The following is a 22871-nucleotide window of genomic DNA, read 5'->3' on the forward strand; positions in this document are numbered from 1 at the left end:
ATTGATTTGACGAGAGTTAAACCAGCCTTATAAATTCTTCCACCCGTACCAAATCGTTGCATCCTTGCTCCGTCTGTTACGGCTTTTTGTGCAAAATTCTTTTTTTGTTTTGTTTTGTTAACTCAAACAATAAAACTACTCAAACCACAGCAGACTGGTTTCTTGTGTCCTTTGGAAGAACCTACATATACCAACAGTGTTTTGTGTTGTGCAGGGCCGCACCTGCTAGCCTGCTCCCTAAAATATCCCTGGTTTGCTCCTTTCTATGTATAGGGTGCCTACATTCTGCATGGACTGGTTGCATGGCAACATGGACAAATGGCTTTAGATACCTGTGAGGTCCATCAATTACCATTCAACACACAAAAACCATTTGTGTTGTGACCATTTGTTGTTGACAAAAGACAGCTGGACATATAAAGGGCCCCATTACCTTTCAATAGCTTAGGGCCTCATCAAACCTAAATCCAGCCCTGTCTGTAGCAGAGTGTCGGGCTATGAGCTGAGAGACCCAGGTTCGAATCCTCCCTCAGCCCTGAATTTCACTGGGTGACCTTGCCATTCACTGTCTCTCAGGCTAACCCACCTTGCAGGGTTGTTATGAGGGTCAATCAGGAAGGGGGAGAACCATGTCCTTGGGAAAAGCGGGGATACTAATGTGATAACGAAATAATTAACATGCTGGCCTAAATAGATTAACTGTAAGCTTCTTGGGGCGAAGACCTGCCCATTCGTGGGTGCTGCGTTGAGATTGCAATCGTCGATTTACAGAGTGGTTTATTTCAAGTCTATTTATTATAGACCGCTTTTTCAGGAGGAGGGCAAGGTGGTGAACAGGGAGGGAGGGAGCCGGAACAAGATCAAACTATTTGACAAAACATCTGAAAGCCCATAAAAAAGCAACAATTTAAGAATTGCATAAATCAAACCAGCTATCATCACTGCCAACATTAGCTCTATAAATCAGCAGGCTAATCAGGGGATCCATAATCGATAGTAAATAATGAACGGTTTGCTCTGGCTTCTGGGAATAATAATAATAATAATAATATAATAGGCCGGTTAGGCTCCTCTGATTCATGGGGAATAATGATAAATGACAGGCTCTTGTTTATGGGAGTAAAAAGAGGATGGGCTGATCAACTTGCGTGACTTGTGGCAATAAAAATAAGATGTTAAAGATGAAATTTAAAAATTGTATTTAAAAAAGCACTGTATGATTGAAAGTTAGATATAACTAGAAGGAAAGATAGGCTGTAGATTAAAAGATACGTGGATAAATTAGAGGATGAGAAAGACTATGACGGATAAGATTAAATAATTAGGTAACTATGTGTTAAATAAAAAAGAATAGTGATTAAGGTGTTTAGTTATATGTTTAGAAAATATAAAGGATGTTTAGAATTTAAGAAGTTTAGAAATTACTAAAGATGATTAGACAAGGGACGCAGGGAGAGGAGATGGGAGGAAGTCCCACTACAATGTGAGGAAAGAACATATGAGAAGAGGTAAAGTTATATGTGTTTATTTTGGGTGGTTTGTGTTTGTTAGTTTTTTAGTGTGTAGTTTGTAGATTGTATAATTTTTGTGTATAAAATACTCAATAGGTATGACAGTGAAAATGAAATAAAATAAAATAAAGATAGTAATATCGGCAAAACTGACAATGGAATTAAGAAGCAGACGACAATGGATTTACGGAAGGATGGAAGGTGTTTTTTGCTTATATATAGAAGCATCGCACACAGGTTAATTAATGCATTAGCAGGGATTTAAAAGCAATTGCAATTTTGCAATGAATGGATGATAGGTGATTTAAATATGTTGCAAACATGCGGTATGTTGACAAATAATGGAACCAGGGAAGGGATTAGAGGGAAGTCAATTTGTTGTTGTTTTTTGCATTTTTATTCTTTCTTTTGCTTATTTTTGGAAAATCAATAAAATATTGTTGTTGGGTTTTTGTTTTTTTTAAATGACAATATCAATAATGACATAGGCTAGCTGGCCTCCCCTGGTTCGTAGGAAGAATGAAAACCTTCCTTTGACCTTGCACACAGAAAGGAAGCTGGCAATTGCTGCTTTTGGGATGTGCAATGCGGTTCCGCCTTCCTCCTTCCTAAGGGCGGCGGTGGCAGCGAGGGAGGCAGCTGGGTCTCTGTGGCGCAATCGGTTAGCGCGTTCGGCTGTTAACCGAAAGGTTGGTGGTTCGAGCCCACCCAGGGACGCGGTGGGAAGCTTCCATTTTTAAAAAAAATCCTTAAATTTTTATTTTTATTTTTTGGCAAAAATTAAATAATAATGCATGCCTCCTTTGCAAGCTTGGGGCGCGCGAGATTGCATCCAGGGAGGTTGGTAGGAATATGGATTGGTGGATAGAAAACTAGGACGCAAAGATATGCAGGGAAAGGGCAAGGGAGCCCCTGCCCAAAACCAAGATGGCCGCGCCGGCAACGAAGCAGGAAGCATATTTTATATTTAAGCACATTTTAATTTTTATTTTGTGCACTTGACTAATTCTTTTTCGTTTTTTTATTATTTGTCTTTTTTCCCCTTTTTCCTTTCTTTTTATATTTTTTGTCTTTTTCTTGGAACTACAAACTTAGTTGGTTTCTAAGGAATTTTTTAAATTTTGATTTCAAAGGGGCTGCTTTTGGAGCTAGAAAACCCTGGAGCGGGGAAGGCCTGCTATCCCTCCCCTTCGCCTCTAGGTGGCAGCAGCAACAGCATAAGAAGCAGTAGCAGCAGCAGCAGCAGGCGCCTCAAGCGGAAGCGGAACCCTAGCAGGGCGGAACTGTAGCGTCGCCGGCATCGGTTCCCTACCCGGAGCGCTTAGGGAGGAGCACCCGCCTGGCTCCGCCCAGGGAGGGAGAAGGTGGCTTGAAGGGCTACAGAAATGGCGACTCTGGCAGGTGAGTTGGGGGCTGGGCTGGAGGGGGCTGGGGGTATTTTTTGTGGGGGGGGGGGGCTTCCCGTGCTGGCTGACCCACCCAGGCAGGGAGGCTCAAGGGACCAGGAGCTCCCCCCTCCCCCACTTTATGGGGGTCACAATAGGTGAGGGGGCCAAGCAAATCCCTTTGGGGACTCAGGACCTCGAGGGCCGGGAGCTTGGAATTTTCATTATTATTATTAATAATAATATAATTTTTATTTATTTTCCATTTTATAATATATGTTCACATCATAACACCCTGCTTCGAACATCCCTGGCTCTTTTTGTTGTTGTTCAGTCATTCAGTCGTGTCTGACTCTTCGTGACCCCATGGACCAGAGCATGCCAGGCACTCCTATCCTTCACTGCCTCCCGCAGTTTGGCCAAACTCATGTTAGTAGCTTCGAGAACACTGTCCCACCATCTCATCCTCCGTCGTCCCGTTCTCCTTGTGCCCTCCATCTTTCCCAACATCAGGGTCTTTTCCAGGGAGTCTTCTCTTCTCATGAGGTGGCCAAAGTACTGGAGCCTCAGCTTCAGGATCTGTCCTTCCAGTGAGCACTCAGGGCTGATTTCCTTCAGAATGGATAGGTTTGATCTTCTTGCAGTCCATGGGACTCTCAAGAGTCTCCTCCAGTGCCAGAATTCAAAAGCATCAATTCTTCGGTGATCAGCCTTCTTTATGGTCCAGCTCTCACTTCCATCCATCACTACTGGGAAAACCATAGCTTTAACTATACGGACCTTTGTCGGCAAGGTGATATCTTTGCTTTTTAAGATGCTGTCTAGGTTTGTCATTGCTTTCCTCCCGAGAAGCAGGCGTCTTCTAATTTCGTGACTGCTGTCACCATCTGCAGTGATCATGGAACCCAAGAAAGTGAAATCTCTCACAGCCTCCATTTCTTCCCCTTCTATTTCCCTGGCTCTTTAGAGCCTGTCAATTTCCTTCCCTCCTGCCTCACGGCTTTTAAAATTAACGTTTATATCATTGTGTTTTGTACGTTTTCCAATTCCAATTACGCACATTACGAAATAAGGTGGATTGCAGTTGAAATCAAAATACTGCACCCATTTCCGTGCAAGAAATAGTGTGTAAATACCCAGTAAAAACCCAAAGCAATTGCAACTGAAGAATTAGGACAGGAAGATGCTTATTATTATTAGTTATAGGTAGGTAGCCGTGTTGGTCTGCCATAGTCGAAACAAAATTTAAAAAAATTCCTTCCAGTAGCACCTTAGAGACCAACTAAGTTCGTTAATTGGTATGAGCTTTCGTGTGCATGCAGACACTGTGTATCTGAAGAAGTGTGCATGCACACGAAAGCTCATACTAATAACAAACTTAGTTGGTCTCTAAGGTGCTACTGGAAGGATTTTTTTTTGTTCTTATTATTATGATTATTACATTTGTTTCTCGTCTCTTGTATCCTCCAAAAAGCTTGAGGCGGCGTAACGAGTTTCCCCCCACCCCCTCCCGTTTCATTCCTCACAACAACCCTGTGAGGTAGGTTAGACTGAGAAGCAGTGACTGCACCCCAATTCGCCCAGCGGGCTTCACGGCTGAGTGGGAGGATTTGAACCCAGTTCCCGCAGGTCGAAGCAGCCGCTTAAGCTATACAAAAGGGTTTTCTTGGAGGGAGGGGTGGAGAGAGAGAGAGAAAAAAAAACTCTGGGGTCCTCATTTCAAGAGAACTTGACTCCCAGGTGCATTGCGCTGACTTTTGGGGGATAGGGGGCTGCACCCAGAAAAGACTTATGGGCTGTCGAGAGGCCTTTGCCCCCAGATCTTGGAAGAGCAGTCAGGGAGTACTCTGTTATGGGTCTTGGTAATATGAGCCTTGTGCTAGGAAGCTGGAGATGGTCACCCGGGTGACTGGAAAGTGGTGGGCAGGGGGGGGGGGGAATGTCAGGCGAAGGCAACTGGAACAGGTGCTCAGGCACAGTGCCCGGACGCTGGTTCTGTCCCCCCAATCAGTGCCGGATTTACGTATAAGCTAAACAAGCTATAGCTTAGGGCCCCGCTCTCTTGGGGGCCCCCCAAAAAATTAAAGGGAAAAAAACCACTGGATGTACATTTCCAAAATATAAGATATGCCCTTTCTCATCTACAACGCTGTTGTTTTATTTCCAGCTTCCCGTGTCGCTCCGCGTGGCCTGTCCCTTTGGAGGTAAGTGTGCCTAAGACACTTCTCACTCTCTTGGAGCCCAATTGTTTGATTATGTATTTCGGTTCTTTATACACCGACGCTGCTGAGCGAAGTTTAATGAACGTGCAAAGCGATGCCGTTTTCAGTCATTTGGTAAATGGGGGGAGGTGGGGGGGTGAGGTTTCAAATCCCACTAACTTCTACTCAGAGTAAACCCGCTGGAATTCATGTACGTAAGTTAGGTGTGCCCATTGGTTCCAGCGGGTCTCCTCCGAACAGGATGATATTGGGTACAGCAATTGTTTGCAGAAGGACGTAAATCGTTCTGAGCCCTAAAAGTAAGACGTGTGTCTGGTTTTCATTTCATTTCTGTTCCCTAAGCGAAGCTAACCCTGCAATGCTCTACTGAAGCAAGTTGAATGAATGAATCTTTATTTGTGTCAACCATCGGCCATAGCAATAAAACAGCAATACAATATACGAAGAACAGAAATAAAAAGTCAATTATATAAAATACATTTTAGGGTTTTGACCTTATTCTGATTGCCCCAGCTAAAAACCTTGCCACCTTTGCTGTTGCCTTCTCATCTTGATCTGCCAAGAGAAAGGACACGGTGGCAGTGGCTGGGCGACCCGGAATGGACAATAAAAGAGGGGTGATATAATCTCACTCCTCAAGTCTTGATCAAGAGCGCAAGCCAGAAGGGCATGCGCCACCGATTCGGGGCTGCCATCTCCACAGGGACATAAGCGTTTTTCGTGTGGAATCTGTTGGAATCGTCCCTCGAGTCCAGCCGAGGGCAAGACATTCGATCTTGCGAGAGTAAAAGCATATCTATAATTTGGAATTGCTAGGTTGTGCAGATAGGGTGCCAAAGAGTCGAAATGGGAAGGTGGGAAATAGCAAGTTGTTTGAGGCTTACTCTCAAGTAACTTAAATAAAATAAAAAATTCTTTCCAGTAGCACCTTAGAGACCAACTAAGATGCTACTAAGGTGCTACTGGAAAGAATTTTTTATTTTGTTTTGACTATGGCAGACCAGCACGGCTACCCACCTGTCTCAAGTAACTGTGTAGGCCAGTGGCTCCCGGGGGGTAGAGGGCACCCCTTTGTTCCCGCAGACTCATCCGATACACCGGAAAAAGAATTGCTCAGAAGAGCGGTAGGTCTGCCCCACTAAAGGAGGATGCTGATGTAACTTTGGGTGGGGTGCTGATTTTGAGCACTGTGCACGAGACCCGTTTTGAGACCCACGACTTCTCGCTCTCCCCGAACAGGCCGCTCGCGGCGTCCGGCGCGTCTGCTCGCTCGCTCCACCAGACGCCCGTGACGGACAGCACAGACAGGTAGGCCGAACCCCGCGTATCCCCTCTTTTGCTGGGCAGCCTGGGGGGGATTCGGTGGGGCAGGCGGAAAGGAGCTTTAAGAGCCGCCGTGGGGTAGCCGCGAACCAGGGAGACCTCGCTTCCAATCTCCTCTCCTCGAACTCAGTGGGGACCTCGTAGAATGGTAGCATTGGAAGGGGAACCCAAAGCTCATCCAGCCCAACCCCTTGCAATACAGGGGTTGCGGCGAAAGAATCCCTGACAGATGGAACCTCCTGTTGGAAAAACGCTCTGGGGCAGACGGCGAACTCCATGCCTACATTTTGCATGGACTGGTTGCATGGCAACAAGTTCAAATGGCTTGAGATACCTATTAGGTCCATAAAATGCTATATAGCATATGTTGTTGTTCAGTCGTTCAGTTGTGTCCGACTCTTTGTGACCCCATGGACCAGAGGACGCCAGGCACCCCTATCCTCCACTGCCTCTCGCAGTTTGGCCAAACTCATGTTAGTAGCTTCGAGAACACTGTCCAACCATCTCATCCTCTGTCGCCCCCTTCTCCTTGTGCCCTCCATCTTTCCCAACATCAGGGTCTTTTCCAGGGAGTCGTCTCTTCTCATGAGGTGGCCAAAGTCTTGGAGCCTCAGCTTCAGGATCTGCCCTTCCAGTGAGCACTCAGGGCTGATTTCCTTCAGAATGGATAGGTCTGATCTTCTTGCAGTCCATGGGACTCTCAAGAGTCTCCTCCAGCACCATAATTCAAAAGCATCAATTCTTCGGCAATCAGCCTTCTTGATATATAGCATATATTCAACACAAAAAACCAGCGGCAATTTGTTGTTGACAAAGGACAGCTGGACATAAAGAGCCCCATTACCTTCAGTAGCTGAGGGCCTCGCCAAACCTCAATCCGGCGCTGGGTGCCATAATTCGCACCCGGCTCTTGCTCATACAGGACTCCGGTCGGAAACCAGCAGGGCTGCTCTCGCGACCTGGAGCGATAACGAGAGCCACGAAACCGAACTCCTTGCGGGTGGGTGCTAAGGGGGTCATCTAGCCCAAACCCCTGCGATTCCTCGGCAGGGAACGGTGCTCTGACGGTATCCTTTTCCAACGTAGTTCTGCTCAGCTTCAGCACAAGAGCGCCAGCACCGTCGTTCAGAAGAAGTCCTACCTTCCTAGCAGCCGGGGGGAATACGTCATCACCAAGCTAGACGACTTGATCAATTGGGCTCGGCGGGTGAGTGGCAACTTTGGGAGAATTATTATTATTATTATTATTTTGTTTAATTGCTGCTGGAGACTTAGTTTAAAAAAATTCAGATTTTTTAAAATTTAAATTGGATTTTTTTAAAAAAAAAATCAGATTAAAAAAAATGTAAATCAGACTTTTTTGATTTAAATCGGATTTTTTAAATAAAATGCTTTTGGGGAGGAAATCTTTCTAAAGATAGTTTTCTGTTTAAGTTACATTATAGTCCAAAGGCTGTTCATCAAGAAATAAGGATTTGTTTTAAGTTTTTCATGTATGTGTGCTAAAACTCAGTCTAAGGTGTTTTTTAAAAAAATATTACAGGAAAAAGCAAGGGGTGAGATGGCTAAAGATAGCTTTGTCATGTATAATGAGATAAGAATCCAATGACTTTGTTCAGCCAGTCACCCATTCCCACCACCCTTATGAGTAATACCCCTCCTCACTCTCCCACTATATATAAGGGCCTGGTGACTTCTGTTTCAGTGTATCTAAAGAAGTGTGCAGGCACACGAATGCTCATACCAAGAACAAACTTAGTTGGTCTCTAAAGATGCTACTGGAAGGAATTTATTTTTTATTTTGTTTTTACTATGGCACACCAACACGGCTACCTACCTGTAACTGGAAATATGCTATAACGTTATTGTTTTGGTTAAATAAATTGTTTAAATTGTTATTAAGGAAATGATTATTTTTTCCCCTTCCAATAAAGTACAGCAAGAAATAAATGTGTTATGAACCAGAAAGGGAAGTCGTAAAACGTTAAATGTAATTTAAATTTTTGATTGTGCTAAAACTTGTTGTAAATTTTTTTAATAAAAACAATTTAAAATGAGTAAATAAATTGTGATTTAAATCGATTTGATTTAAAATCGATTCCACCCCGGTGCTGAGCGTCCTCTCCCTGCTCCTCCGCCCGCAGAGCTCCTTGTGGCCGATGACCTTCGGCTTGGCTTGCTGCGCCGTCGAGATGATGCACATGGCCGCCCCCCGCTACGACATGGATCGCTTCGGGGTGGTCTTCCGAGCCAGCCCCCGGCAAGCCGACGTCATGATCGTGGCGGGAACGCTCACCAACAAGATGGCGCCCGCCCTCCGGAAGGTAGGCAGGCGGGTTGGCGTCCAAGGGGCAGCAGCCCTTTCGGGCACGGTGGGAGACGCTGGTTTGGCCCAAGGGCCGCATTCCCTTCCGGGGGCCGCCTGCCGGCAGAGGGCAGGGCCAAAGGCAAAATGTTTTAAACTCTTTTTAGTTTGGGTTCCTCTGTTTTGCTTCTGTTGGGGTTGGTTAAATGTTTAGTCGGGGCTGGCGGTTATTTTAACTTGGGCATAACTGTAAACTGTTTAATTATTATGATCATTATCATTATTTGTCAGGGTACTGCCCTCGCGTCAGCGCAGAGTGGTGTCGGGGCTTTCTGGGTATCGCGAGCCCCCGCCCCACCTTTTCAGCAACTCTTCTTCTTCTAGTGCAGAAGGCAGTGGCCCCTCTAGTGGGGAGGGAGAGCCGGACCAGGGAAGTGCGGACCAGGGCTCTGCCAGGGTAGGAGAGCCATCGCACTGAGCAGGCAAGGGGGTGGGGGGTGGGGGTGGGGAGAAGCACCTCTTCCGTCTCCCCACTTGCACAGAGGGGGGGGCAGGCGCAGGGATGGTAGGAGGGGGTTCCGCATCCCGCGGCTTTTATGCTGGGCAAAGAACCGGAAGGAGTCATTCCCGGACTCTGGCGAAGGATGAGACAGACGTGAACCTTTATGCTCCGCACTGTAAATATCTGCACAATAAAGAACTGAGAAAAGAAGTGACGGAGTCCGCTTGGTTACTCACGAGCAACAACTGAGAGCCTTACATTATTATTTCTGTATCCTGCCCATCTGGCTGGGTTTCCCCAGCCACTCTGGGCAGCTTCCAGCACATATAAAAACACAATGAAACAAACATTTAAAAAAACTGAATATCTTATACAGATTATAAATAAACCAATAGAAACTAATAATAATGATGTCCCCCAGAAAGGAACATGGCTCTCGGGCAGAGTACAAAGTTTTAAAGGGCAGAAGCAATTATTAATTAGATTCTATTGATTTATTGGTTCGTTTATAACCTGTACAGTCGTACCTTGGAAGTCGGACGGAATCCGTTCCGGAAGTCCATTCGACCTTCCAAAACGTTTGGGAAGCTCCTGCAGCCAATCAGAAGCCCCGACGGACATTCGGCTTCCAAAAATAGTTCGAAAACCAGAACACTCACTTCCGGGTTTTGGTTGTTTGGGAGCAGATTTGTTTGGGTGCCGAGGCGTTTGAGATCCAAGGTACGGCTATATAATATACTCAGTTTTTAAAAAGATGTTTGATGTTTTATGATGTTTTTATATATGCTGTAAGCTGCCCAGAGTGGCTGGGAAAACAACAACAAAATGTTGTTGTTGTTTTAAAAGTGGGCGGGGCAACATATGCAAATTTTGCTTTCGTACAGTAGGCTAGGTTTCTTCCATGAGAGGTCCAGAGGGTGGCAACCCGAGCGCAGGGCCTTTTCTACAGTGGCTCCCCGTTTGCAGAATTATCTCCCCAGGGAGGTTTGCCTGGCACCTTCAATACAGTGGTGCCTCGCAAGACGAAATTAATTCGTTCCGCAAGACTTTCGTCTTGCGGAAATTTCGTCTTGCAAGGCACCGTTTTCTTAAGACAATCATAACCTTTGGGATTTAGTGTCAGGAGTATAACGTATTCCTGGACACAGCAGAGTTAGACGCAGCCTTTCTGGAAGCTTCTGGCTGTTGTGAAATTGACTAGACAGCTCAACGCAGGAACTCAGCAACTCACTGGATAACTATATGCAGTATTTATTGATTGAAGCAACTAGCATCCATAAGTTACTATTTACAGACTTTACAAAATAAAAGAAACAAAACATAAAATCTTTTCCTCTCTCTGTCTCTCTCTCTCTCATCAACCTAACGCCACACACCAGCACCTACCACACCCTCTCAGAGAAAGCTGAGTTCTTTTAAGTACTCCACTGACCAATCACAGGTGCTTGCTAATGGTCAGAGAGAGAGCAATCTGGGCTTTCTGCCAACTACTAATTGCTTAAAGATAACAGCTGCATTTCCTTTCTGCAGTAGGTCACTGAAATCTCTAACACGTTTCCCATAGGAATGCATTAAAATTTAATTAATGCGTTCCTATGGGAAAAAAGTCTGGGGGCGCCGGTCGGCACCGGAGCCCCGCGGCGCCGCGTTTTAAGGCTGCAGCGAGCAAACTGTTCGCCCGCTGCAGCTTTAAAATGCGCCGTAGCTAAAAAGGCTTACCTTTTGGCTCCGGTGTTGGGGGGGGGTGTTTTCCTCGTCGCGTCCGCCATTTTGGATCGACTGCGCATGTCTGAGTCGATCCAAAATGGCGGACGCGGCGCGGAAAACACCCCCCCCCCAACGGAGCCAAAAGGTAAGCCTTTTTAGCTATGGCGCGATGCCGCGTTTTAAAGCTGCAGCGCTCGCTGCAGCCTTAAAACGCGGCTCCGGCGGCTCACAGTGGTACCTCGCCAGGCGAATTCGTCTTGCGAAAAACAGCCATAGACGAATTCGTCTCGCGAGTCAACTAAAAACTTGCAAAACCCTTTCGTTTTGCGAGTTTTTCGTTGTGCGAGGCATTCGTCTTGCGGGGTACCACTGTATACATCTTTAGTCGCTGGGTGAAAACATTCGTCTTCAACCAGGCCTTTGATGTTCTGCGACATTTTAAATGTGTTTTGGGGTGTGGGTGTTTTGTGGTGTTGTTGTTTTTAAGAATTTATTTTGTGCTTCTATCCTGTGTTTTCATCCTGCGAACCGCCCCGAGATCGTAGGATGAAGGGCGGTGTACGAATTCAATAAACTTTGAAAATGGCAGGCTTACTAAGCTTTGCAGATCCAGGTCTCTTGCAGCTCATTAACTGCGACTCCAGAATGCAAAGCGTGTCGTCTTGTTTTGTTTCGACAGGTGTACGACCAGATGCCTGAGCCGCGCTACGTAGTCTCCATGGGGAGGTAAAGAAAAAAGGAAATATTTCCTTCCTATTTCCGTCGGGGAAAGTCGGTGTACTTTGTAATCATTTTTCAAGCTTATAACCTCCATTCATCTCCCTGCCGCTGGTTGTCACCCGTGATTTGAACTCTAGTCCTTGACGTGCTTTTGCCGTTGTCTCTACAGTGTGGTGTAGTGGTTAAGAGTGATAGACTCATAATCTGGTGAACCGGGTTCGCGTCTCCGCTCCTCCACATGCAGCTGCTGGGTGACCTTGGGCTAGTCACACTTCTTTGAAGTCTCTCAGCCCCACTCACCTCACAGAGTGTTTGTTGTGGGGGAGGAATGGAAAAGGAGAATGTTAGCCGCTTTGAGACTCCTTCGGGTAGTGAAAAGCGGGATATCAAATCCAAACTCTACTCTTCTTCTCTACTGAATCTTTCCTCCTCCTGCAAGCCGCACTCCCTGACGTTTCCGTGGAGGGGGAAACGTTTAAACCGACGTATCCCAAAATTAGCAGCACCACCTCGGGGGGCGGCCAGGGGTGCCGAAGGCACAAATCGTTTTTTGAAGAGCTGGTATCACGTAATAAAGCTCATCCGTTTGGTTGAAGTAATCAAATTTAAGTGGTTTAAATTGGATTTCAAACACGTGCAATAATTTTTTCCTGTTTGGAATTTCATCGCACTGTTATCTTCCTTTGGGGGCTGTGCAAACTGCTATTCTGAATCATGTTTCTATGGGGCCAGGGGCACTGGGGGCGAGTTTGCGGGACCAAAAAGCTAACTTAAATAGTAAATACTAGCTTGGCGAAAACATTGGGACTGCCTTCTCGTTTTTTTCCCCCTGTTATTTTTCAGCTGTGCTAACGGTGGCGGCTACTACCATTACTCTTACTCGGTGGTGCGGGGCTGTGACCGGATCGTGCCGGTGGACATCTACGTCCCAGGTAGACAAGACGGCGTGCGTCTCTGGGGGTTGGGATAGATGACCCTTGGGGGACCCATCCAACTCTATACAGTTCTGTGATTCTGCTAGCTGCCTCTCCTTGGCTGCTCTCCCCCAGCCTGCAGCCGCCTCAGACTCCCAACTCCCATCAGCCCAGGACATGGAGTCCAAAGTGGCTGGTGATGTCTCTGGACTTCAGATCAGGCCTCCTTGCAGAGTCATTTTGGACACTCAGCTGTCCATGGAGGCGCAGGTCAATTCTGTGTGCAGGGCGGCTGTCTCCCAGCTCCATCTGGTACACAGGATGAGACCCTCCCCTGCCCACAGACTGTCTCGCCAGAGTGGTGCATGCTCTGGTTATCTCCCGCTTGGACTACTGGAATGCGCTCTATGTGGGGCTACCTTTGAAGGTGACCCGGAAACTGCAATTAATCCAGAATGTGGCAGCTAGACTGGTGACTGGGAGTGGCCGCTGAGACCATATAACACTGGTCCTGAAAGACCTACAGTACATTGGCTCCCAGTACATTTCCGAGCATCTCCACCCCCATCGTCCAGCCCAGACACTGAGGTCCAGCTCCGAGGGCCTTCTGGCAGTTCCCTCCCTGCGAGAAGCGAGGTTGCAGGGAACCAGGCAGAGGGCCTTCTCGGTGGTGACACCCGCCCTATGGAACGCCCTCCCATCAGATGTCAAGGAAATAAACAACTATCTGACTTTTAGAAGACATCTGAAGGCAGCCCTGTTTAGGGAGGTTTTTATTGTTTGGTGTTTCATAATTGGGAGCCGCCCAGAGTCGCCGGGGCAACCCAGCTAGATGGGCAGCATATAGAAAACAGATCGTTATCGCTATTGTTATCCCTTAGGGGCTTGGGCTGGATGAGCCTTGAGGTATTTTCCAACTCTACGATTCTAGTATCATTATGCATCACAAGGGGTGGGCAAGGAGGTTCCGGCCCGGACATCCGCCTTGCCTCTGCCCAGCGATGGTCTGATTGCGAACCCCTCTCTTTGCAGGTTGCCCCCCGACAGCCGAAGCTCTCCTCTATGGGATCCTGCAGCTGCAGCGCAAGATCAAGCGGGAGAAGCGACTCCAGATTTGGTACCGGAAGTAGTAGCAACGGCACGTTGGCCGGCGGGCCCCGAAAACGACAGTGGCGCACGTGGTTTAGCGCATTTTGCACATGGCTTTCTCTACAAGTTTGCAATTATATAGAGAGATAAACATAAGAGTACGTTGGTTTAGTGGCCTGCCTCTTTTCACAGAATGGTCAAGGGGTTGGAGGTGATCCTATCTCCTCTTGGTCTCCTCTTTCCCAGGCTAGACATATCCAGTTCCCTCAACCGTTCCTCATCAGGCATGGTTCCCAGGCCCTTGATCGTCTCCGGTCACCTTCCAGTTGTCAGTATCGTTCTTAAATTGCGGCGCCCAGAATTGGACACATTATTCCAGGTGTCTCTTCTCTTTTCTCTTTGGCAAACCCTCGTAGCCGAGTAAGATTGTCTTCCACAAACACGGTCTTAACAGGGAGTCGGCCCCAACACTTTGAATTGTGTACTGGGAGCCAATGCAGGTCTTTCAGGACCGGTGTTATATGGTCTCGGCAGCTATTCCCAGTCACCAGTCTAGTTGCCACATTCTGGATGAGTTGTAGTTTCTGGGTCACCTTCAAAGGTTTGGGGCATATTACCATCATGAGGGCTACTAACATGAGTTTGACCAAACTGCGGGAGGCAGTGGAAAACAGGAGTGCCTGGCGTGCTCTGGTCCATGGGGTCACGAAGAGTCGGACACGACTGAACGACTGAACAACAACCATCATGAGAACTAGGAGCTTTTCTTTTTAAAAGCACAAGTTGAGGTTCCGGGAACGCTAACACACACACCATTCACATTTTGCAACTGGTGGCTTCGGGCCAGCTGCTCCCTCTCTGCCTAACCTACCTCTCAGGGTTGTTGTGAAGATTATACGAGGGAGGGGAGAACTAAGCCCACCGACTCGAGCTGCTCCTTAGGAAGAAGTTGGGATATAAATCTTAGAAACTGCGATAGCAAGAGCAGGATTAGACCCAGGGTTGTTCAGGTCGACTTCCAGAAGGTCAGCCTGTTTGCTCGGGGAATAAAAGTTTGGAGGCAGGAAGCCTTGGGTTCAATCTCTGGTTAAAAAAAGGGGGGGGGAGGAGGTGTATGTAAAAAGACCTGTTTGGAGCGCTGCTGCCAGACCGAGTAGTCATCGTGTGATATTTTAATGTATTTTAATATTTGTTGGAAGCTGCCCAGAGTGGCTGGGGGGACCCGGCCAGATGGGCGGGGTACAAATATTATTATTATTATTATTATTATTATTATTATTATTAGGCTGCATGGACCAGTCACCTGCTTTTGGAGCCTTCTGGCCAGCCCTGTTACAGCAACAGAGGGTAGGCTGGTGACTTCTACTTGGCCAGACTACTGATCCATCCAGCTTAGTACTGTCTGCACTGGCTGGCAGCCGTTCTCCCGCATGGAGGTGTCAGGGATCCATCCCCGGGGCCTTCTGCAGGGAGCTGCGGCACGTGGAAAGCCAAGTTCCCAGTCCTCGTGGTTCTGAATGGAAAGGCATGTTTGAACAGGGATTGGCCGCGTGCCGGGTCAGACCAGGAGCCCATCTATCTACAGGGACCGGCAGGGGCTGTGTGGGGTTTGCAGGCAGCGAAGGGTATTCCGCAGCCCTGCTTGCGGAGACGCCACCAAGGGGAACGATCCAGGGACCTCCTGCATGCGGTGCTCTGGCGCCGCGCTACACCCAGTTTGCCGTTCGGCAGAGAGGAAAGGAGACACAGAAGGCAAAGTGGAAAGGAATTCTCTTGATTGACAGAACAGCTTGCCCATTTTTTGGGCTAAAGGGCTCGTGTCCATGTGCCCGGAGGCTCCAAAAACAAGAGGCCATCTCCCTCCCCGACATCAGTTTGGCCACAAAAGGGGGGACCGTCTCGGCTGCTCCTGCTTCCTCGGAGAGCTGGCTGGTTGGGGAACGGGCTGACAGCTCTACTTGATGAGGGCGGGAGTGATCATTTTGGGGAAGGAGTAGTATCTGCAGTCGGACGGAGGGACGATGTCCATGACGGCCGTGTGGATGTTCTCTTTCTTGAAACCGGCCTCCACCAGGTGCTCGACCTGCGTTTCCTAAAATGCGGGAGGAAAGCGCCTTGAGGAGACTTTAAACCCACCACACACAACACGCGGTTGTAAAGAACCAGCAATTTGAATGCACTATGAACATCCGACACCAGAGGGTGCCAGAGAGCAGGGAATTTTAAAACGTGCTTTTCCATAGAGATTTTTTTTTCTTATAACAATCTAATTTCTGCAAGAACACAGAGGTCTTGTTCCCTGGTCTCCACCCACCTGCGAAGCCCTCCCTCACACTCACCTGAAACATCTTCTCGATGTCCGAATACTTGTTCTTGAGGAGGTCTCCCCAGGAGGTCAGGTTGCAGTAGGTGAGGACCCCTCCGGGCTTCAGAAGGCGGTAAGCGTGGCCCTGCAGCAGAGGGGGGGAGTTATGGCAGACTTTGTGGGGCTCTTTCCCCCCCCCCCCACGCCTTGCTGGGTTTTTTTTGTCCTGGTTGCATCCCCGTATCAGAGGTTAGGAGTGTTATTAAGGGGGGGAAAACCCTGCTCCTTTTCCCTTATGGGGTACCCAAGAGCCCATATAGAGTCCTTTTTTAGGTTCTCTATCAGTAGGAGAAAATAACAGAGGCAAACCAAAAAATACTGAGAAGCAAAGCAGCTAGTAAGCCTGATCTTTATTAAAGCTCTTGCAACAGGGTGCTCCATCCCACACGCAGGAGAGAGGAGGAGGAGCCAGGACAAAGGTGTGCAAGCCCTTATTTAGACTTTTGAACTGCCCACCCTGGAGCCCAAGACCGCCCCTCCATACATCACAGAAGGGGTGTAGCCCAAGACCACCCTCCAATCCATCATACATACATCAGAGAAGGGGCAGACTACAACAGAAATCTGAGTGCGTTGTTTACAACCTGTCTGCCAGGTTACCTGATTGGATTACCTGGGCACCCTGGTCACTCTTGTTATGATAACTACTCAATTTCTGAATCCAGGTCACAGGCTCACCCTATTCGTATCTTAAATGTGCCCTTGAGGCAGGATTGCCACCCAGAGTGGCTGGGGAGACCCGGCCAGATGGGCGGGGTATAAATAAATTATTATTATTATTATTATTATTATTATTATTATTATTATTATTATTATTTGTGAGCAAAGAGACAAAGGGGAGGCTCCCCATTTCCTTCGACCTGGCAGAGAAATGTCTGAGGTCATTTGGGAGAGACAAAAAGGTTTCTGGACTTTGTTTCTGTACTGTTTTCAGACATGTGGTTTATATTGGTGCTTTTGAATTATGGTGCCGGAGGAGACTCTTGAGAGTCCCATGGACTGCAAGGAGATCAAACCGATCCATTCTGAAGGAAATCAGCCCTGAGTGCTCACTGGAAGGACAGATCCTGAAGCTGAGGCTCCAAGACTTTGTCCACCTCATGAGAAGAGAAGACTCCCTGGAAAAGACCCTGATGTTGGGAAAGATGGAGGGCGCAAGGAGAAGGGGGCAACAGAGGACGAGATGGTTGGACAGTGTTCTTGAAGCAACTAAGATGAGTCTGACCAAAGTGCGACAGAGGACCAGATGGTTGCCTTATGAGGAACGGCTTAGGGAGCTGGGTATGTTTAGCCTGGAGAAGAGAAGGTTAAGGGGTGATATGATGGCCATGTTCAAATATATCAAAGGATGTCGTATAGAGGGAGAAAGGTTGTTTTCTGCTGCTCTGGAGAAGCGGACACGGGGCAATGGATTCAAACTACAAGAAAGAAGATTCCACCTAAACATTAGGAAGAACTTCCTGACAGTGAGAGCTGTTCGGCAGTGGAATTTGCTGCCAAGGAGTGTGGTGGAGTCTCCTTCTTTGGAGGTCTTGAAGCGGAGGCTTGACAGCCATCTGTCATGAATGCTTTGATGGTGTTTCCTGCTTGGCAGGGGTTGGACTGGATGGCCCTTGGGGTCTCTTCCAACTCTAGGATTCTATGAGATGGTTGGACAGTGTTCTCGAAGCTACCAACATGAGTCTGACCAAACTGCGGGAGGCAGTGGAAGACAGGAGGGCCTGGCGTGCTCTGGTCCATGGGGTCACGAAGAGTCGGACACGACTAAACGACTAAACAACAACAATGCCATTAAAAGCCTGACACCAGAGGTCCTTCTCTAAATACCCCCGCTTCCTAAATAATAATAAAAAGTATTATTATTCTTAATAACAATTACAGTGGTACCTTGGTTTACAACCATAATCCGTTCCGGAGGTCCGTTTGTAAACAAAAACAGGTTGTAACCCAAGGCACGCTTTCGCCAATGGGGCCTCCAAAATTGGGTCTGCAATAAATTTAGGAAGCCACCTCGCTTCTTGCAAGTGCCGTCATGCCTTACCTTGATGAAGCTGAACTGGTGAGTGTGCCAGGTTTCGGCCGAGAGAGGGTACGTGTCGTAGAGGATACCTGGAGGTTGCAGGAAAGAAACAGGAAAGCAGGAGAGGTTAGTTTGCCAACTTAGGAGTCTCCCACACCTCCTAAAGCAAGAGGTGGACTTCTTTATTCCAGAGGTGGGGAAACATCTGGCCCCCCGGACGATGCTGAGCTACAGCTCCCATCATCCACAACAAGCATGGAAGGGATGATTTTTTAAAATTGGGATAAGAATAATTGTTGTTGTTGTTCATACCCCACTCATCTGGCTGGGTTTCCCCAGCCACTCTGGGCAGCTCCCAACAGAATATTAAAAATACGATAAAACATCAAACATTTAAAAATTCCCTAAATAGGGCTGCCTTCAGATGTCTCCTGAAAGTCAGATAGTTGGTTTATTTCCTTGACATCTGATGGGAGGGCGTTACACAGGGCGGGCGCCACCACCAAGAAGGCCCTCTGCCTGGTTCCCTGTAACCTCGCTTCTCGCAGGGAGGGAACCGCCAGAAGGCCCTCGGAGCTGAACGATGGGGGTGGAGACGCTCCTTCAGGTATACTGGGCTGTTTAGGGCTTTCAAGGTCAGCACCAACACTTTGAATTGTGCTTGGAAACGTCCTTGGAGCCAATGTAGGTCTTTCAGGACCGGGGTTATGTGGTCTCGGCAGCCGCTTTCTGGATTAGTTGTAGTTTCCAGGTCACCTTCAAAGGTAGCCCCACGGAGAGCACATTGCAGTAGTCCAAGCAGGAGATAACCAGAGCATGCACCACTGTGGCGAGATAGTCTGCGGGCAGGGAGGGTCTCATCCTGCGTAGCAGATGGAGCTGGGAGACAGCTGCCCTGGACACAGAACTGACCTGCACCTCCATGGACAGCTGTGAGTCCAAAATGACTCCAAGGCTGCGCACCTGGTCCTTCAGGGGCACAGTCACCCCATTCAGGACCAGGGAGTCCTCCATACCTACCTGCCCCCCCCAAACAGTGCAGCAAATACAACAGGAACTGGGAACTGGGTGCGAATTAATGCATACACAGTAAGAAAAAAAATGTGGGGTTTTATTTTAATATATGCTCACAGCAGAGAGACTCTTGTGCAGAAGACAGAAAGACTTAACACTGTCTTATTCTGGAATTCAGAAGCATTTCTGCCTCCAACCATGGGGGCAGAACATAGCTTCCATCCTAGTGGACTACTAGCCATTGATGGCCTTTCCCCTCTATTAATTTGTCTAATCCAATTTAAAGGCATCCAAGTTGGCCGTGACTGCCTCCTGTGGCAGGGAGTTCCACAGTTTGCGCAGGGTGTGGAAGGGCTTTATTTGACCCGTCTTGAATCTCCTGGCCTGTTCAGCTCCTGTTGGGCGCCCACCAGTTCTGGGGTCACGAGAGAGAGGAAAGAAACCTTTTTATTGGGTCTCTCGCTTACCGTTGAAATGTTCTTCGGGCAGAGTAGGGACCACGTCCTCCCACAACCCCTTCAAGGGGACGACCTTGGGACCAGAGCAGAGGAGAGGAGGTTAATGACTGACCGCGCAACTGACTCAGCAGCTGGGAATCGGCTCAGAAAAGTTTGCCCAACTCCTGTTTAACCTGCTTTGTTTATTTGGGCCGAAGAGGGGTTGTTGGAGAGCAAAGAAGACTCGGAAGAAGAATTAAAATTGAATCAGGAAAACATTATTAAAATTTGTATACAGTCGTACCTTGAAACAAAATAAAAAAAATTCCTTCCAGTAGCACCTTAGAGACCAACTAAGTTTGTTCTTGGTATGAGCTTCCGTGTGCATGCACACTTCTTCAGATACACTGAAACAGAAGTCACCAGACCCTTATATATAGTGGGAGGGTGGGGAGGGGTATGTATAAAAGGAATGTTTCGAGTTGTAAAACAGAAAATGTAGTAAAATACAGTATATAGATATAGTTATAGATATATCTCACTCCCACCCCTCTATGACCTGACCTGATTCAGCCTTAAAAAGGTAAAGGGACCCCTGACCATTAGGTCCAGTCGTGTCTGACCTAATGTGGCGCTCATCTTGCTTTACTGGCCGAGAGAGCCAGTGTACAACTTCCGGGTCAAGTGGCCAGCATGACTAAGCCGCTTCTGGGGAAACCAGAGCAGCGAACAGAAACGCGTTTACCTTCCCGCCGGAGCAGTACCTATTTATCTGCTTGCACTGGCGTGCTTTCGAACTGCTAGGTTGGCAGGAGCAGGGACCGAGCAACGGGAGCTCACCCCGTCATTGCGGGGATTCGAACTGCCGACCATCTGATCGGCAAGCCCTAGGCTCTGTGGTTTAACCCACAGCGCCACCCGCGTCAGGACTCTTCTAATGTACCTTGTGAGGCTGTGTTTTTGCCCATTCCTGCAGCCGCTGGAAAACGCCCTCGTTGCACTCGATGATCCAGTGCTCCTCGATGTTGAACTCCTCGATTTTGGTGGCGGCGATCGCCATGCCGAAACCCACCTCCAGCACCCGGCCCCCTGAGTGAGACACAAAGAGCAAGGAGGTCCGGTTAGCGGCCGTGACTCTTTGAGCGGTCCAAGGAGGGTTAAATCTGCAGAGGGACATTTAAGCCTCCTATCCCACATTTGTGTGTGTGTGAGAGAGAGAGAAATAGAAAAAGTGAATGGGCTGCGAAGCCTTTTCAGCGGAGTCAAAGGCTCTTACATTTTGCAGCCTGCTAAAGCGCAGGAATAAGGCAATTGCAGCTTTTTATAGCTTTTCTTTGGGGTCAGCTGACCCCCCCTCTTCACCTCTTCACACACACACACACACACACACACACACACCCGTTGCATAGAATGAAGCACACATTTTTTAAGTAAGATGAAACAAACCCAGCCAGACGGGAGGGGTATAAATAATAAAATTGCTTTTATTACTATTAAACAAAGGGTTTACTTACAATTCAGTGCAGGCAGCAAGTGCAATGCAAGCAAGAAAACATATCGGGTATGCAATTCAAAAGTTGGCTTCTAAATCGGCTGCCCCCCAAACACATGCCTGATCAGTCTGGAAGCAGGGGTGCCAAATATTGAGGGGGCCCAGGTAAGACCCGCCCCGCATAATCAGTCACAAGATGTGGAGCACGGATGCCGTTTGAATGGCATTGCCCATCAACTGGGGGAGGGGCATGCCCCCCTTAAATATTGCCAGAGGCAAAAGTCGGTGAAGCAAGTGTGTGTGTGTGTGTTGGCCTTCTGGCTAAAGACGAGAAGGCCAGAGTTCACTACTAACATATATAGGTGCCGTAAGAAAAATCTAGATTTTTTTGCTCTGTCCTAGAGAATCGTTCTTCCCCTAGGCTTGTATCCTGCGTCTCAGCCTGCAGCTGTCGGGAAAAGCCCGACCCCTGAATCGAACCCGCAGGCAAGCGTTGTTTTTAAAAAAGGGGGAGATAGTTTGCAGTGTGGCTATTCTTAACTCTGCTGCAACACAAGGAGGTCTCAGCCTGGAAGACTTGGGGTGTGGGGCGGAAAAGGCTAAAGCACATTCCTTCACTGCTCTGCCCACGTCCAATAATCCCTGGAATGGTAGCTTAAAGGGTGCTGGGAGTTGTAGCTCTGCAGGGCAAACTACAGTTCCCGAGGTTTTTCTTTTTCCCCTTGGGTGGGAGCGGAATGTGCTTTAAACGTAAGGGGGTCGGTGCAGCCAGAGAGGGAATGCGTTTCCGCCAACGCTAGCCCTACTTGGAGGAGACCCGCTGAAATCAATGGGCATGACTAACCTCGGAGCATTCCTTCCAGCGGGTCTACTCTGGGGCAGAGGTTACAGCTGGGTGCAACCCAGAGCCTTTTAGACAAGGAGTCGTTTAGGACAGGCTGGCAATGTTGAACCAGAAGAAAGGCAATGTCAGGACAGCCTGGCTGCAGGATCAAGCCCCTTTGGCCCCCCAGCATCCTGTTCTCACGGGGGCCGCAAGCAAGGACCCGAGCACAAGAACAACTCTCCCTCCCTGCGGTTTCTAGGAACTGGTATTCGGGTGCATTACTGCCTCCTTCCTGTGGCAGGGAGTTCCACAGTTTAACCCTGCCTTTCCCGAATCTCGCAACATTCAGCTTCGTGGAATGTCCGCCAGTTCTGGCCGCTACGGGGAATTCAGAGCACTGGTGCGCTACGGCAACAACACCCCTCGAAGGTAGTCTTGCCCCCCAACACCTCTGACGGCCACGGCATTGCGATTTAGCGTGGTCAGGCTGGCACCAGGGAGAGACCGGGTTCCTTTCTCACCACTTACCTTGCAGGCAAGCCGCTGGCCTCTCAGGATGGCCTGCCTCGCAGGGTCGTTGTGGGGATGCAACAGGGAGGGTGGGGGGAAGCGGAATGCAGCGAAACAAAACACAAATGCACGTTCCTACCTTTCGAAGCTGCCACAGAGGCAAGGGAATGCATATAGGGGGTCTCCCAGCGCTCCATAACCGGCTTCCCCATGATTTCCAAGTGGGTGTCCGTCGTGTCGTACCCCGCTGCAGCCTCTTTCCAGGACGGCTTGCAGTTCTCCCCTTCCAGGAAAATTGGCTGGGTGGTTTTGGAAGAGGAAGTCATGTCGGGCTGCGGCTGGAGAGGCAGAGAGAGAAAGACAGAGAGAGAGCTGGATATTTAACAGATCCCAGCAGGAACCTCCTTGAACTCTTTAGGAGCTGGCTTTAAATAGATGAGGGGGGGGCGAAGGGGAGGGGGAAAACAGCTGACTGTGCATATCAGGAGTGCTGAGTTGAAAAGGGAAGGGTGATTCGGCCCCCCCCCTC

General features: G+C 48.4%; 2 protein-coding genes and 1 non-coding gene across 3 annotated transcripts; 2 read left to right on the top strand and 1 right to left on the bottom strand.

The window, feature by feature from the left end:
• Nucleotides 1–2154: 2154 nt before the first annotated feature.
• TRNAN-GUU lies at nucleotides 2155–2228 on the top strand. Its single transcript has one exon. It is a non-coding gene; the product is annotated as a tRNA-Asn (tRNA).
• A 3736-nt stretch (nucleotides 2229–5964) lies between these two features.
• Nucleotides 5965–13831, top strand: NDUFS7 (NADH:ubiquinone oxidoreductase core subunit S7). The gene is made up of 7 exons (XM_033136907.1): nucleotides 5965–5972; nucleotides 6202–6426; nucleotides 7528–7648; nucleotides 8586–8765; nucleotides 11635–11681; nucleotides 12519–12607; nucleotides 13622–13831. Exons 1-7 carry the CDS (start codon nucleotides 5965–5967, stop codon nucleotides 13717–13719), a joined length of 768 nt encoding a protein of 255 aa, XP_032992798.1. The 3' UTR covers nucleotides 13720–13831.
• Nucleotides 13832–15435: 1604 nt separating this feature from the next.
• On the bottom strand, nucleotides 15436–22668 carry GAMT (guanidinoacetate N-methyltransferase). Its single transcript, XM_033136782.1, has 6 exons — nucleotides 22482–22668; nucleotides 20458–20603; nucleotides 19545–19608; nucleotides 18085–18152; nucleotides 16018–16128; nucleotides 15436–15770 (listed from the first exon to the last, which is right to left on the bottom strand). The coding sequence occupies exons 1-6, from the start codon at nucleotides 22666–22668 to the stop codon at nucleotides 15633–15635; spliced, it is 714 nt and encodes a 237-aa protein (XP_032992673.1). The 3' UTR covers nucleotides 15436–15632.
• Between the last annotated feature and the right edge of the window lie 203 nt (nucleotides 22669–22871).

Source organism: Lacerta agilis, chromosome 18, assembly GCF_009819535.1.
Source record: "Lacerta agilis isolate rLacAgi1 chromosome 18, rLacAgi1.pri, whole genome shotgun sequence".
Classification (NCBI taxonomy): domain Eukaryota; kingdom Metazoa; phylum Chordata; class Lepidosauria; order Squamata; family Lacertidae; genus Lacerta; species Lacerta agilis.